Here is a 15,406-nt window from a genome sequence, read left to right on the forward strand (position 1 = left end):
GCAGCGGCCTTCCACCTGGCGGCCTGCAGGTGGGAACCTGCAGAGAGGCCGGCTTTTCAGAGGAGCTTGTACCTTCTGAAGGGACAGTTTTGAGATTCCAGATGGATGACAGACCCCTAACTCTATTCCATTTATGTGTGTGTGCGTGTTAAAATCTGTATCACAAACCATTTTCCACTTCAACTGCTTTCCCATACAGTTAAGTTCACCACCATCCCATTTCCAAACATTCTCACCACCCTTCAGAGAGACACTGCTTCTTAAGCCAACACCGTCACTCTCCTCCTACCCGCTTCTGGTAACTACGTACTAGTTTTTCTGACGTCAGTCAGTTTAGCCAAGTGATACATGAACTGGAGTGTCATTTCTCATCATGGCTGAATAGTTGTATTTCATGATATGTCTATAGGAAATTTTGCTTATCCATCTACCTGTTGGTGGACACCTGACTTATTTCCACCATCTGGCTGTTGTGGCTGCAATGCAGTGAACATTGGTGTACAAGCATCTAGCTGCCCCCTGCTTTCAACGTTTTGGGGGGCATATACCATCCAATGGGATTCTTGGGTCATATGATAATTCAGTTCAATTATTTAAGAAAATACCAAACTGTTTTTCCATAGTGGCTATACCTTCCCGTCAGCAATGCATGTGTGTTCAAATTTCTCCACATACTTGCCAACACTTGACGTTGACGCTACTGTATTATTTTTCTGATATAAGCCATCCTATTGGGGGTGAAGTGGTCTCTCAGTTTGGTTTTGATTTGCATTTCCCTAAGGAGCCCTGGTGGCGGCTAACTGCGAGGTCATCAGTTGGAAACTACCAGCCAGCTGTTCTGTGGGAGAGATGAGGCCGGCTACTGCCATAGGTTTACAGTCTCAGAAGCCTGCAAGGGCAGTTCTATTCTGTTTTTTCTAGGGTCCTTGTGAGTCAAAAGCTGCTTGATAGCAGAGAGTTAAGGACCCCTGGTAGCACAATGGTTAAGTTCTCAGCGGCTAGGAAACCCTTTGGGGCAGTTCTCCTCTGCTTTGTAGCATTGCTGTGACTGGGAATTGACTTTCAGGAGCAGAATAACGACAGTGACTTGTGATGTTGACTATCTTGTCAGTGCTTGTTTGCAAATCTCAAGGAGCTCTGGTGGTCCCGCACACTAACCACCAGGTGAGGCCATCTGTGCCTGTGAAGACGTAATCGGCAGAACCCCCCAGGGGCAGTTCCACTCTGTCCTGGAGGGTCACTATGAGTCAGTCATAATTGACTCTATGGCAGCCAGCTTTTTTTCAGTCTGCCAATTGTGTGTCTACTTTGGAGAAATGTTTATTAAAGTCTTTTGCCCAACTGTAGTTTTTCATTGTTCCTATAGAAGTTTAAAAACACATTTTTTGAACACTAGACCCTCATCAGATATGATTTACAGATATTTCTCCCCTCTGTGGGCTGTCTTTTTATTATTTGCTCTTTTAAAAAAAATCATTTTATTGGCTCGTACAACGGTTATCACAATCCATACATACATCCATTGCATCAAGCACATCTCTACATCTGTTGCCATCATCATTCTCAAAACATTTGTTTTCTACTTGAGCCTTTAGTATCAGCTCATTTTCCCCCTCCCTCCCTGATCCCCCTTCCCTCATGAAACCTTGATAATTTATAAATTATTATTTTGTCATATCTTACACTGCCCAACGTCTCCCTTCACCCGCTTCTCTGTTGTCCATACCCCAAAGAGGGAGTTGTATGTAGATCCTTGTGATCCGTCCCCACTTTCCACCCCACCCTCCCACCACCCTCCCGGTATTGCCACTCTCACCACTGGTCCTGAAGGGGTCATCTGTCCTGGATTCCTTGTGTTTCCAGTTCCTATCTGTACCAGTGTACATCCTCTGCTCCAGCCTGATTTGTAAGGTAGAACTGGGATCATGATAGTTGGGGGGCGGGCAAGAGGGAAAGCATTTAAGAACTAGAGGAAAGTTGTATGTTTCATTGTTGCTTCGCTGCACCCTGACTGCTCATCTCCTCCCTGAGACCCTTTTTTATTATTTGTTCTTTGAAGCATAATTTTTTTAACTGGATGAAGCCCAGTTTAATTGATTGCTGTGCTTTTGGTCTTGTAGTTGATATTTACGTGCGGGCCGCTGGTCCATTTTAAATTGATTGTCATCGATGGTGTGCAGTGTGCGTCCCACTTCATTCTTTTGCATTAGGAAATCCAGTTGTCCCGGTACCATTAATTAAAGAGGCTCCTCTTTCCCCATTAAATGGACTTGGCACCTGTGTCACATCAGTTAACCTTAGATGTGTGGGTTTGTTTCTGGGCTCTAATTCTAGACCACCGGTTTCTCTATTTCTGGCCTTATGTGAGCTCTGATCTGTTTTGATGAGTGTAGGTTTACAGTGCAAGAACGTGTGACTCCTCCTACTTTGTTCATCTTTTTCAAGAATTTCCCCTTGCAATTCCATTTGAATTTGAGGATCGGCTTTTCCATTTTTGCCAAAAGAGAAAACGCTGTTGGAATTTTGGTAGAGTTGATTGAATCTGTAGATTTCTTTGGGTAATATTAAGAGTTATAGTCTAGGCTACTCACAAGGGCAGTTCTACCCTGCCCTGTAGGGTCCCTACGAGATGGAATTGACTTAGTGGCTGTGAGTTTGTTTGTTTGTTTGGCAATATTAAGTCTTCCACGCCATGAGCACTGGTGTCTTTCCTTTTACTTACATCTCCTTCGATTTCCTTCAGTTGTCTTACAGTTTCCACAGTGTAAGTCTTTCATCCCTGGATTAAACTTATTTCTAGGCATTTGTTCTTTCATATGCTATTGTCGGTGGAATTGTTCTCATAATTCCCTTTTGACTCAGAATAATGTCACAGATGGCTTATTGCTGATGTCTACAAACGACGGATCTTGTGTGTGTTCATTTTTGTCCCCTCTTACTTGCTGCTGAGTCCGTGCCTTGTGAGGATGGGGCCGGGATGGGCAGTGTTGGATTCTGTTGTACACGGGGTCGCTGTGAGTTGGAGCCGACTCAGAGGCACCGAGCAGCATTGCCAGTACTCTCCGAGGAGCCCAGGCGACTCGGCGATGGAGAGCTCGGCTGCTGGCTGAAAGGTCAGTGGTTCGAGCTTCCCAACCACTCCAAGGAAGAAAGATAAGACTGTAAAGAGCTATAGTCTTGGAAGCCCTAAGGAAGCAGGTCTCTATCCTGCAGGGTCTCCACGAGTCAGAATTAATTAGGTGGCTGTGGTGTTGGTCTGGGATTGATTTATGAATATGTGTCACATTGATGTATTTTCTTGTCTTGAACCGCTGTTGTGTCCGTGGGATAAATCCCGTGTGGACAGAGTGTGCAATCCTTTCACTCTAGTGTTGGATTTGGTTTGCTAGGCAGTCTGGTGTTGAGGGATTTTGCGACGAAAGGTGGTCCTTGACTTAGGGTGGGATTCCATGCTGATGACAGCATCTAAGTGGGTTCTAAAACAGGTATCTTTTATGGGATGGTGGCGTTGTTTATTTATTTTTTGATTGGTATTTTCCATAAATCTGATTGTGCTAGGCAGGTTGTCTAGAGAAACAAATCCAGTGACATGCATATATGTTTCAAAAAGAGCTTTATATCAAGAAGTATGTATATATCAAGTAGGCATCCCTGCCCAGTCCACCGCAAGCTCCTAAGCCCATCCGTCCCTCTTCAGAATCATGTAGCTACAGGGGGTGATGCAGCAAGGGGGTTCGGAGCGCAGGAGGATCACAGGCTGGTGGGTGCAGAGTTGCGTGGATCCAAGCTCGGTGGGAACAAATGTGGCAGGTGCCTGCAGCTCTCAGGGACACGGGGCTGCCCCCCAAATCAGTCGGAGTAAGGACCACTGTCAGGAGAGTGATGAGGCAGCCTCCAACATGGGACGGATATTCGTAAAGCTTGTATCTGAGAAGGGTCTAGTCCCCAAGATGTATCTATGAAACTCCACAGTAGACAAAACAACCCGATTACAAACCATGCAAGAGGCTTTAACTGACATTTCTCCAAAGCCGATACACAAATGGCCGCCTCAAGGATAGATGTTTTTGTTTCTCATCCCAAGCGATCGGCACGGGAATGAGCCAGCCACACAAAACACAGTGACTAAAGGCTGTCAGAAAGCCCCTGGGGTGGGGCCAGACCTCAGATCCTGCATGCTGAACCCCACCTCCCACCCTGAGTCTCCCCTCTGCTGGCAGCAGCTGGAACATGAGGGGGCCTCTGAAACCAAGCAGCGTGGTATCGCTGGCCAGGGGGGATGTCTGCAGGTGAGGGACATCAGGCATGTGTGAGAACTCTCTGGACATGTCACTGCACAGCGACACCCTTCTGCCTGACGTAATTCTTTGCTTGGGCTGCCAGCATATCCCAGGGGTCATCTCAAAGTGCCTTCGAGGTAGAGAAGATCAGCTGTGGTGATTCAGAAGTGGGGAGCGTGTAGACATGCATCGGTAGGCTGCCTCCTCTGTTTTCCCTCTTCAGCTGGTGGAGGAGAATTCCGTCTTGGGATCACAGGGCCACAGGCATGGTTTTGTCCCATGTTTGAAACTCTGGGAATTTGCCTCCAGTCCTGAGAACTCTGCCACCCCAACCAGAAAACACACCCCCAAGGGGAACTTTGCCAGTGGACAGGGGTCCAGTAACCATGCCTGTCACTCTGAAGAAAACAGCGTTTGTGGAAAGGGGCTCTTGATTTCTCTGCTCAGATCTGAGTTGTCCGTGGGGACGAGACGGGTGGTGGGTCTGGGGTGTGTACCACTGTCCACAGTCCCCTGCTCTGGGGATCCTGACCTCGCTGCCCTGTCTTTCAGATGACCTGGGGAAGTTGCTTCTGGCCGAGTCCCTCCTGGAGCAGTATTTGAAGGAGAACCACACCAAGCTAAAAGACTCCATCCCTTTGCTGGAGAAGAACGAACCGAGGCTGGTGGAAGCCAAGGATTATCTGAGCAGTATCTTTAGCCACGGGAAGCTGTTGGTGAGTCCTGAGCCCCCTCCCCAGGCCAGTCTGTGACTCGAGTACAAGCCTGACCCTGTGCTGTTAGCACAGTAGCCATAGTCCCAAGGGCCTGTAATCCCTTGACGTGCACCTCCCTCAACAGGTGCCTGCAGTGTAAGACATGCACGGAGATTCAAAGGCTTTGTATAAAACAGGACGGAAACTGTCCAGAGTTTTCCATACTGATTATAAGGAGAAATAATTTTTCTTTTTTTGGTATAAAAAGCCAAAGCCACACCCACTGCTATAGAGTTGATTCCTACTCATTTCTGCCGTCAGGGCCCTTCCTACTCTTAGCGACCCTTACATAGGGCAGAGTAGAACTGCCACGTGGGTGTCCGAGACTGAGTCTTTGTGGGAGGAGAAAGCTTCCTCTTTCTCCCGAGGAGTAGCTGGTGGTTTCAAACTGCTGACCTGATAGTTCGTAGCTCAATTCATAACCAACTACGCCCCCAGGGCCATGACTCTGTATAGGGTTTTCCAGGCTGTCAATCATAATGGGAGCAGGCAGTCTCATCTTTCACCCACAGAGCAGCTGGTGGGCTTGAACTGCCAGCCCCAAGGCGAGCAGCCCCAGGCCTGACCCACAGCGCCACTGGATGACATAAAACATGATTCAAATTAATTGCACCGATTTTTATCATTTTTAATTTGACTGCTAGGAAGTTGACAGTGACATATGGGGTCACGTTTATGCATCTGCTGGGCAGGCGTGGGCTGACCTATTGTGTCCCTGGCCCTTTGGCTCTTAGAGGGCCACGGGGAACTAGGACGCCTGTGGTCTAGTCAGCATGTGTGTAGGGTTGGCGCATGACAGAGGGCTCAATCATAAGACAAGCCAGTGTAAGTCCATGGGAATTGGTGGAGCACCTACTGTGTGCAAGGTACTGAAGAGAATATTAAAAGCCAAAGCAAAAGGCAGTTGCGAGCCCCGTGGATCCCCACTTGTCAGGGCCCCATGGGTGCCTGGTGAGCTGTGCGCCACAGCTGACCTTCAGAAGCAGACGTCTAGCCCTGTCCTTGGGTGCCCGGGGGCAGGGGAGGCACTAACCATTTGGGTAGCAGCTGAGTGTTTAGTCACTTGTGCCACGATGGGGACTCCTGAGGGGGACACCGTTACAGCTTCTCAGAGCACAGTCTGATCACTCACAGGGTGGGCGTCCTCGGGTCTGGTCAGAAATGCCGGCTCCGAATCAGCATCTGCATTCTGACAAGCTCTCCTGGGATTCCTGTACTCGCTGGATCACAGTGTGTGAGAGCGGTCCTAAGGATGGAGATAGGTCACCGGAGCCCCAAAGAGGAAGCGATTTCGCAAGAGGCGCTCCAGACTTGATTATTGGATCCCGCACTTAGTCCATGCAAGGCGTTGTGTCATGTGCTGTGAGGGCCACAGAGCCCTCTAGCATGGACTCCGCTACCCCAGTGGGGCGCAGGTCCACTGGGAAGATAAGTCCTATCAACAAATAAATAGTCACGGTCCAGAGTGGACCTAGTGCATGTCAGAGGGGTGGTGTGTGCGAGGAGGGACCCCTCAGGGGTGATGGTGTGCAGGCTGGGCGCTGTGCAAGCTGGGTGCTGTGCAAGCTGGGGGTAGCTGTGGCACACAGGGAGAGAAGGCTGGGCCCTCCAGGCTAAGGAAGCACCGTGGACACTAAATGAAGCATTCCTGCGGGAGACAGGAAGCAGATTGGGGTAGCAGGAGTTAAGGGGGAGGGGGCATCGTGGTTCCATGTTGGGCTCAGACACTAAAGCCGGGCCGTTCGGAACCACAAGCAAGCAGCTCGGCAGGAGGAAGATGAGGGTTTCTCCCAGTCAGGATTCCGTCTCAGAAACCCACAGAGGCAAGTTCTGCCCTGTCCTGCAGGGTTGCTATGAGCCGGCATTGGCTCGAGGGCAGTGAGGGAAAGGGACATGCTGGGTCATGAGGTTGTAAAGGTCCTTTGGGACCAGAGAGTGAGGCATGGAAGGCCAGGCCCCAAACTGGGGTTTACTGTGTGCGCAGTGTGGGGGTTGAGGGGAGAGGGTGCTGTCGGGGGATGTGTACTAGGAACTGCTGTGGAGTCAGTTCCCACTCGGTGACCCCAGGAGGACAAGCAGAACTATCCGAGTGGTTTGTCAGCCAGACCTTCCTTCCAAACTGAATTTGAACTGCTGGCCTTTTGGCTAGTAGCTTGACCGTGGTGGCCCCAGGGAAGCTTGCTGGTTTTCGCCCCCAACGCTGACTGGGATCTCTGTAGTTCAGGTAGTTCAAATTGGGTTCAGATGCGGCACATGTCCCTTGACCTCATGACCTCTCTGGTTCTTCATCTGCCAATCGAAAGGGCTGGACTCAATGGGTGGGTTCCAAGCTCCTTCCCATCAAAACCCCCCTTTATTAATAAAACAGAATGGATTCTGCTTTTCAAAACAGGGATGTATGCTTGATAAAAAAAAATTTGAAACAAACTTCAACCAGCAAACAAGTATTTAAATACTAAATAAAAGACATGGCATGCCTCTGCAGCCCCAGTTCCCCCCCACCCCCCGCCCCCCACCCCGTGCTGAGCTCGGCTTACCCCTGGCGGAGTCCCCAGCTCCTGAACACTCTGGAAACCTCCCTGGTGGGGTCACAGGCGGCCTCAGCACCAACCTGCTGTCTTTCACTTGACGCCGTTTCTCGGTGCTCACTGCCTGCCGGCACCTCACTCTGCACGTTGGCTGAACGCCCTCACGTGTATCGTGTGGGGAATGGTTTCTTCTGCCAAGTTAGGAGCCCTGGGGCGGAGTGGGTTGCCTATTGGGCTGCTCACCACGAGGTCAGCAGTTCAAACCCACCAGCAACTCCGTGGGAGAAAGATGAGGCTTGCTGCTCCTGTAAAGATGTATAGTGTGGGAACCCCAACGGGGCTGTTCTACTCTGCCCTGTAGGGCTGCTATGGGTTGGAATTAACTTGGTGCTGGTGAGTTTGTGTCTGTCTGTCTGCCACCCACAGTCTGTTTAGTACACTGAAGGGTTACCAGGCTTTCTTGGTCAGAGACACCCAGAGGGACCCACTGCACGGAGAATTTGCCCAGTGCTCCCAAGGCAGATGCTGGTTTCCAGGGTGCGCGCTGACCAGGCAAAATACAGCCTTAACGTGACTCGGGCTTCCCTCTCTTACCCCCGAAAGTCAGGGTGTGTCTCCAGGTGCTCTTCTTCGGCAGCAGGTGAAAACTGACAAGTCAAGCCTTGAGTCGCTTGGATGGAATGAGGAAGAGAAGTGGAGGGCAGGGGCCCCCAGGACCCATCCAAGGGCTCGTGAGGGCCTGTGGGAGTCTGTTCTGGGGACGCTATTGGAAACAAGCCACTTGCCCTTACCTCCCTGACCCAGGGAATGCCAGGCATTTCCTAATAGTCACCCGAGATGGCGTTCCCGTCCCTGACCCCGTTTCCAGGTGAAGAAACTGACCTGAGACAGTTAAGTCACTTTAGCCAAGCCCCACGGGCCAGGTGCAGAACTCAGGCCCCAGCCGGTTAACCTCTGGACCCCAAGCTGTATTGCCTTTTAAAAATTTTTATTAAGCTGTACCTATCTATGTATTATTTTTCCTCTTCTCATTTGCTGCCTTCTGAAATACTGGAGAGGAAATTAAGTAATGACTTAGAAGCAATGGGACTATTTCCTCATCTGTTCTCAGCTTTTACCCGGGGAGGGAGTCTGTGTGAAACCATGCTTCTCCGTCCACTGGCAGAGACACCGAAGCCCAGGAAGACTAGGTGACACGCCAGATCCACACACAGACGTCATCCCAGACCAAGAACACTTACCTTCAGATGCCCGGCCCCCCACAGCGTGTGCTCATTCCGACTGTGACGACCCCGTAGAACAGGGTATGACTGTTCTTGTGGGTGTCCAGGGCTGTAAATCTTCTCGAGGCTAGAAAGCCTCATCTTTCTCCCACGGAGTGGCTGGTGGTTTTGAACTACTGCCTTTGTGACTCATCGTTGGACATGAAACCCACCATGTCACCAAGCAAGGGCAAAATTAAAAGCAAGAAAACCATAAGACCGAACAGCAAGGTGGCTGGACCTTCAGGTTCAAGGCCGCCTTGTAGATGTAGCCATTTAGCTGGGGAGCCACCGAGTGGGTTGTCCTTCATTCCACCTCCTACCCCACCCCCCACCCCACCCCCAGACTGGTGGAATCTGTCCTCCTTCTACCAGGAACCACCGTCAGTCACACCCTGTCATCAACCCTCAAAGGTGTCCTTCTGAGTGGAGCTGCCCTTTCCCCTCTTTGTAGCAGAACCGGGTAATAATAACAATTACTCATGCCCTGTATTTATCTAGCTCCTTTCTCAAGGAAAGTTCAAAGCTCCTTCCTGGACTTTGCTGCCCTCCGCTCTTGGCAGGGCTGTGGTGGTGGGGCCGAGTGGGCGGTGAGCGCTTGCCCACACCTGGCCCAAGTAGCAAGGACCTTTGGCCATGGCTTGAAGCCAGTGAGGGGAATGGCAGTCCGTGTCCAGCTTGGAACTCGGTTGTCCTGGCCTGGGGAGTGGGTGACCTCTTTGGGAAGTCCCAAAGTGGCCCTGAAACACTGCTTCGGGAGCATGAAGTCAAACACATCTGGGCCAAGCAGTTCTTTCAGTGGATGGAAGCACACTGGGAGGGGGCCTTCGAGAAGGAGGAGGGTGGGCCTAGTGAGACCCCAGAGGGTGGAAGGCTTTGAATAGGCCAAAGGGAAGGAGGAAGCTGTTCTTGGTTTGGGGCCTGTGTGAACCCAGGCGAAGGGGAAGGAAAAGGTAGTTACAAAAGCCAATGATTCCAGCTTCCCAGGGGTCTGGCCCTGCCTGCTCCAGCCCTCGTCATTGAGTTCTGAGAAATAAACAGTGGGGAACAGTGGAGAACCCCAGACGATTATCTCACCCCCACTCTGGGGGACAGGGCAGCCCCTTCTTGCCAGGGCCAGGGCTAGGGGTGGGGTCCTGAGTTGTGACTAGGAGGAGACAGTGGACACCTGTGTGGCAGGCGAAGTGTCAAGAGCCAGCCCCGCAGGTGAGTTGCCTGCTGAGCACAAGGATGGAGGTAGGGCATGGGGGCAAAGCTTCCCGAACTGGCAGGGCTGGCCCATACCCATGCCAGGCCTCCCAGCCACAGGCCCACCCCCACGGGTGCTCTGGCTATGAGCAGTGCCCGAGCTAGGGGTGGGGTGACCAGGCCTCCTCGGGCCTAAGGGAGGTTGTGAGAGCTCTTGAGTTGGGTGGAGATGTGGCCATAGCCGCACTTAGGAAGGGAGGGGAGGGAAAACGGGACTTTAGGTGCTTTGGCATTCTTGCTTCTGAACTCTCCCCCACTCCTGATAAGACAAGCGGCCCGGCTGTCCCACGTGGTGCTGGGTTCTGCCCCCGCCAAGGTCCCACAGTGGCCACGGGCTGGCGGCTTCCCCAGGGACCTCAGGTACAGGCCTCCCACATGCATGGACAGACCATTTTAGGTACAAGCACATCTCTGTGTTTCAGGAGCTCTGCTGACGCTGTGGGTTAGGCTCTGACTTCTAACCACAAGGTCGGTGGTTCCAATCCACCTCTGACTCAACAGGAGAAAGGAGGCTGTCAGTCCCCATCAGGATTTACAGCCTCAGAAACCCTGGATAGGGTCGCTGTAAGTCAGAATCTCCTGAAAGGCAGTGTGTTTGGTTTTCATGATGTAATTTTCCATTTGCATTCTTCAAGAGGATCCTTAAATTGTACAAGCTTTAGGCCTCCCCAACCCTGACCTGCCCCTCATTCCCTCCACCCCCCAGCCCCCGAGCCCCTCCCTTCCCGCCTGAGTTCAGACCAAGTGCTCACCTCCTGGGATGCAGCCACCCCAGAGCCTGTGGGGCCATCAGGATGGGGAAGCATAGGGCTCGGCAGCAAGTTGCCTGGAGTTTTGTTGGGAGCACAAGATAGCCCAGGGAACAATGGAGGGCTCGGGCAAGTTCGTAGAGAGGCCCTGGGGTGTAGACCCAGGGCTGTGGGCAGAAGGGATGTAGCAGCATGAGCTAGAGTGTCCAAGAAGACAGGGGTGGGGGTGGGGTGAGAGCGGAGCAGCAGGGAACGTCTAGCACTGCGGTTCTCAACCTGTGGGTCACAACCCCTATGGGGCTCGAACGGCCCTTTCACAGGGGCTGCCCGATTCATAACAGCAGCAAAATGACAATGATGAAGTAGCAACGAAAGTAATGTTACAGTTGGGGGTGTCACCATCACATGAAGAACTGTATGAAAGAAAAGGTCATGGCATCGGGCAGGTTGAGAACCACTGGTCTAGCAGGTTCTTAGGCTCCTGGCTCAGCAGGGGTGCTTCTCCGAGGCTTTGCGTGGAGCGGGGCAGGAGCCTGCTCACTGGGTCCTGTGCTTCCAGCCGCAGTACCTGCGTGAGGCCATGCTGATCCTGGGCAAGCTGCACTACCTGGAGGGCTCCTACCGTGACACCATCAGCATGTACGCCCGAGCCGGGCTCGACGACATGTCCGTGGAGAACAAGCCCCTCTACCAGATGCGACTGCTGTCGGAAGCCTTTGTCATCAAAGGTAGCTGGGGGACCCCTCGCCTCACTCCCACCCTGGGCTCCTCCCCTCGGTGGCCAGCCAGTCTCGCTCTTACCCCCACTCCCCAGGGTCCTGAAGCAGGGGGCAGTGGACACTATTGATGGTGGGCCCAGAGGGGTGATGTTGTAGACCTTCAATCCCAGGTGGCACTGAGCCCTGGCCAGCCAGGATGGACACCAGCCCCACCACATTCCAGCTGAGCGGCTGGTGCCAGGCGGAGATGCTGGCTCTCTTGATCTCCCAGCTGTGTGCCTTTGGACAAGTCATTTCTTCACTTTCCTCAGCCCCAATGTCCAGATCTGTCAGATCAGGACTGACCTGCCGGCCTGACCGGGATTTCATGGCCAGTAGGAATCAGCTGGGCTGCGTCACCAGCTTGAGAAAGGCCTGCAGAAGTGGACGCGTCTGGCTGGCTGTCCTTGGGTGCTGTGAACAGGCTGAGGATTGGCCGGGTCAGAGCTGCTCCTGCCCTGGAGGGTCCCAGGGTCCCCAGGGTGGGGGCAAGGGAAATATAGGGCAAGTGATGTAAACGTGTCCCCAGCAGGACAGTGAATGGCCCCTATTGGATGGGACCCTGCATGTGTTAAATCTTAGTATAAGCCCCACCCCAGACAGGTGCCTCTTCCCTTGAAGCTGGGATCAGAGAGCCTGGCCTAGGTAGGCCTTGCTGGCAGTGAGGTCCAGGAGCCCCTCTGCCCAGAATGTTGCCAGGAATGTTGGATGTTTGACCAGCTCCCAATCCCAGCATAAAGCTGCCCCCAGAGAAAGGTCAAGAAACGCATGTGTCCGTGTAGCGCGGGGTCTGCGTCACCCTCCTTTCTGTTGCAGATGGAACATTCTCCCCGTCTTAAGTGTAGGGAAACTGAGGCTCAGCGGAGTTAAGTACCTCTGACTTTGGTCTTGGAATGTGAGGAGCCCCCTCCCCTCACTGCCCCCTCACATGTCTCCGCTGGGTCCCCATGGGGTGTCTGTGACATCTGTGCAGAGTGGACCCTCTTCTGACTCTATTAAGATGTTTGGGTTCTTTTTTGCTATTAAGGCGAAATATATTTAACAACTCATTTGCCATTTTCCTAATTCCTCTGTGCACCATTCAGTTCCTCTGTGCACCATTCGGGGCCTTTACTTAACCTTCTCCACGTTGGGCAGACGTCACCGCAACCCATACCCACACTGTCCGCCCCCCAGGGGCCTGGAGCCATGGGGCAGTGGACGCTGTTGATGGTGGGCCCAGAGGGGTGATGCCCCCCAGCCCATAAGCAGTGATGCCCCCCAGCCCCCCCTGTCCTGGTGGGGTTCTGGGGGGTTGTCTGCCCATCCCTGCGTTCTTGAGCCCTTCTCTGGTGTGAGAAGTTGCTCTTGCCGCCCAGGAAACCACCGCTCCTTCTGGGATGGTCCAGTCTCTGTGTGTGTGGGGGGAGGGGGCGTTTTGGAGTGTCATCTCCCTTTGCTCTCTCTCCCCACCCCTACTCTGCTCCCCTGACACAGACCCATCTTGGGGGTGACCTTCACTGGGGCTTGGGTCCTTGCTTGGGTTTCCGTTTCAGTTCTTCTCCCTGTAAACTGGCTCAGTACACACTGTCCCCTCTCTTCCGCTCTCTCCCCTCTCCAGCATGCCTCCGGCTTCTGGGGGAAACGCAGCCCGGGTGCTCCGAGGTCCTGCAGGGGAGGTAAGGAGCCCAGCGCCCGGGCCACTCACCACCGCGTGTGCTCCCTGCCCCACGGTGACTGCACACAGCCTGTGGCCTGCCTCCTCTCTGCCTGTCCCCTGTCCTGACTGCACCCCGCACTGCCTGGCCTGCTGAAGTCTCCCTCCCTGTGTGTGCTTGGGGCTCTGCACGTGGCTGCGGGGGTGCATGACGCCGAGTATGCTGGGCCTCTCCTTGCAGAGAGTAAAGGCCCTACCCAGACGGGGTGGGATGGCGGGCGGTTGGTCCTGAGTGTGAGATGGTGGCAGCAGGAAGCACCTGCCAGGTATGCGCTCAAGGAATCCACACAGTAACTCTGCGTAACAGTGACCGCGAGGGCCTAGGTGGGAACTCATGCAGGGATCCCCCTGGAAGTGGTAGAGAGGGGTTGAAACCCAGGCCACCAGAGCTGGTAAACATGCCACGGTGCTGCTGCTGCTAAGACGCTGTGACCACAGGAACTGTAGAGATGCTCTGGGCCGGGGTGGGGGGCTGAAGCGGACGGAAGGAAGCAGCTTGTTGGCCTAGAACCTTCCACCCAGAGTCAGCCTGACTTTCAGTTTCTGGCGCTCTCTGATTCCACCTTGAGTCTGACTCCCCCGCTTCTGAAGAAGCCTCTGGCCACGTGGTCAGACCACAGTTTCCCTTCCCTTTTCCGGTTGGATCCGGCGCTGAGGTTGTGTGTGGACACGGAGTTGGGGCCTCAGGCACACCCTGTTGGAGGAGGAGCTCTGGCTGAGCTGGCCACCAGGGCCTCCTGGACAGCTGGCAGGGCGTCCGAGCGTGGGTGCCTCCTGCATGGAGCTGCTGCTCTTTCTCGGGGAGTCAGGGGCAAATGCTAGGTCTTCAACCCCCCCTGACCCTCCTAAAGACACCGTAACCCCCTCACTCGCCCTCTTTCCCCTTCAGAGCATCAGGGCTGGGTAGGTGACCATGTGCAGCTTCCCTCGGGGCACTTGGCCCTCCCCTGAAGTAGGGGGCCACCTGAGGTGTTCTAATTCTCAGCAAGGGGCTTAGACCCCAACCCCGAGGCTTGAGCACCCGGCTGGTGGAAGCAGCCTACACCCCTGTCTCAAGGGCGCTAACGTCGTATGTACCTATGTGTCTGTTTGCCGGTGGTGGTAGGAGTTAGTTTCTGTCTGTTTGTTCAGAGACAGCATGGAAACCCCAGATCTTTCAGACATAGAACCATAAAACAGCCCCATTTCCTCCTGGGCTGCCCAAATTGAGCAGCCCGAGGAGGCCCTGCCGGAGCCGAGTGCTGTGGGAGGTGGCCTCACCCCATCTCAGGGGAAGGGCGCCAATGTTTGACAGACAGTTCCAGCTGACTTGATCAAGTTAAAGTCCTCGATTTACCCCCTGCTCTTCTGCCCTCCCCCCCACTGTATTAGTCATCGCAACCATATTCCTCTTGCTCAGGCCCCAAGTACAGCGTGAATCCTGATGCCACTGTTTTCCTTACCCTCCTTATCCCACCATCTGATGACCCCCCTTCTCCACAGCTGCCATCCCACCAGGCCACTGCCATCCTGCCCACTCCGACCCTGTAGAGCACCCTTTCATCCAGTTCCTTATGTGGTGGTGACCCCCAAGCATAAAATGATTCCCGTTGCTGTTGCATAACTGTAGTCTTGCTACTCTCTGGGCAGTCAGTAGCAGGGGAGAGAGTGCCAGGAGCCAGAATCCACTGAGCCGGTTTGGTTTGGGGAAGGTGGCCTGGGCTGGGGGCCATGCAGGCACTCACGCTGGGCGCCTGGGGTGGGGCTCAGCTCGGACACTTTCAGCTTTCCAAAGTTGGTGTCTCGGGAGCTATGTTCCAGGAGGCACCCCTGCCAAGCAAGGATCTGTTGTGCTTGAGGGAACCTGTCCTTCGTCCTGCAGGGGCCTCTGGTGACGCTGCTGGGGGAGGGTTGGGCTGCCAGCTGCACAGTTGGGGCCCACAAACCCTATAGAGGGTGGCCATGAGTGGGAATCAGCTCAGTGATGGTGGGCATGGGTTGGGGGTCCAGCCTGGCTGCTAACAGAGAGGCATGTGGTTGGTTCGAGCCCACGAGGTGCTCCGTGAGAGGATGAAGAGGCTGTCTGCGCCCATGCTGGTTTACAGCCTCAGAAACCGGAAGGTCCAGGCTCCTCGGCCCTGTGTGCTTGCC

At 53.7% G+C, this 15,406-nt stretch overlaps 1 protein-coding gene across 1 annotated transcript in view; it reads left to right on the forward strand.

Annotated features, from left to right (window-relative positions):
* TTC7A (tetratricopeptide repeat domain 7A) overlaps nucleotides 1–15,406 on the forward strand; it is a 118,547-nt gene that overhangs the window by 6,127 nt on the left and 97,014 nt on the right. The window contains exons 2-3 of the mRNA XM_004699755.3: nucleotides 4,833–4,996; nucleotides 11,382–11,550. Coding sequence (XP_004699812.1) covers nucleotides 4,833–4,996; nucleotides 11,382–11,550 — 333 coding nt within the window. The remainder of the gene's footprint in view (nucleotides 1–4,832; nucleotides 4,997–11,381; nucleotides 11,551–15,406) is intronic.

This window comes from Echinops telfairi, unplaced genomic scaffold (assembly GCF_000313985.2).
Source record: "Echinops telfairi isolate 266 unplaced genomic scaffold, ASM31398v2 ScPeMD7_7475;HRSCAF=8513, whole genome shotgun sequence".
Classification (NCBI taxonomy): domain Eukaryota; kingdom Metazoa; phylum Chordata; class Mammalia; order Afrosoricida; family Tenrecidae; genus Echinops; species Echinops telfairi.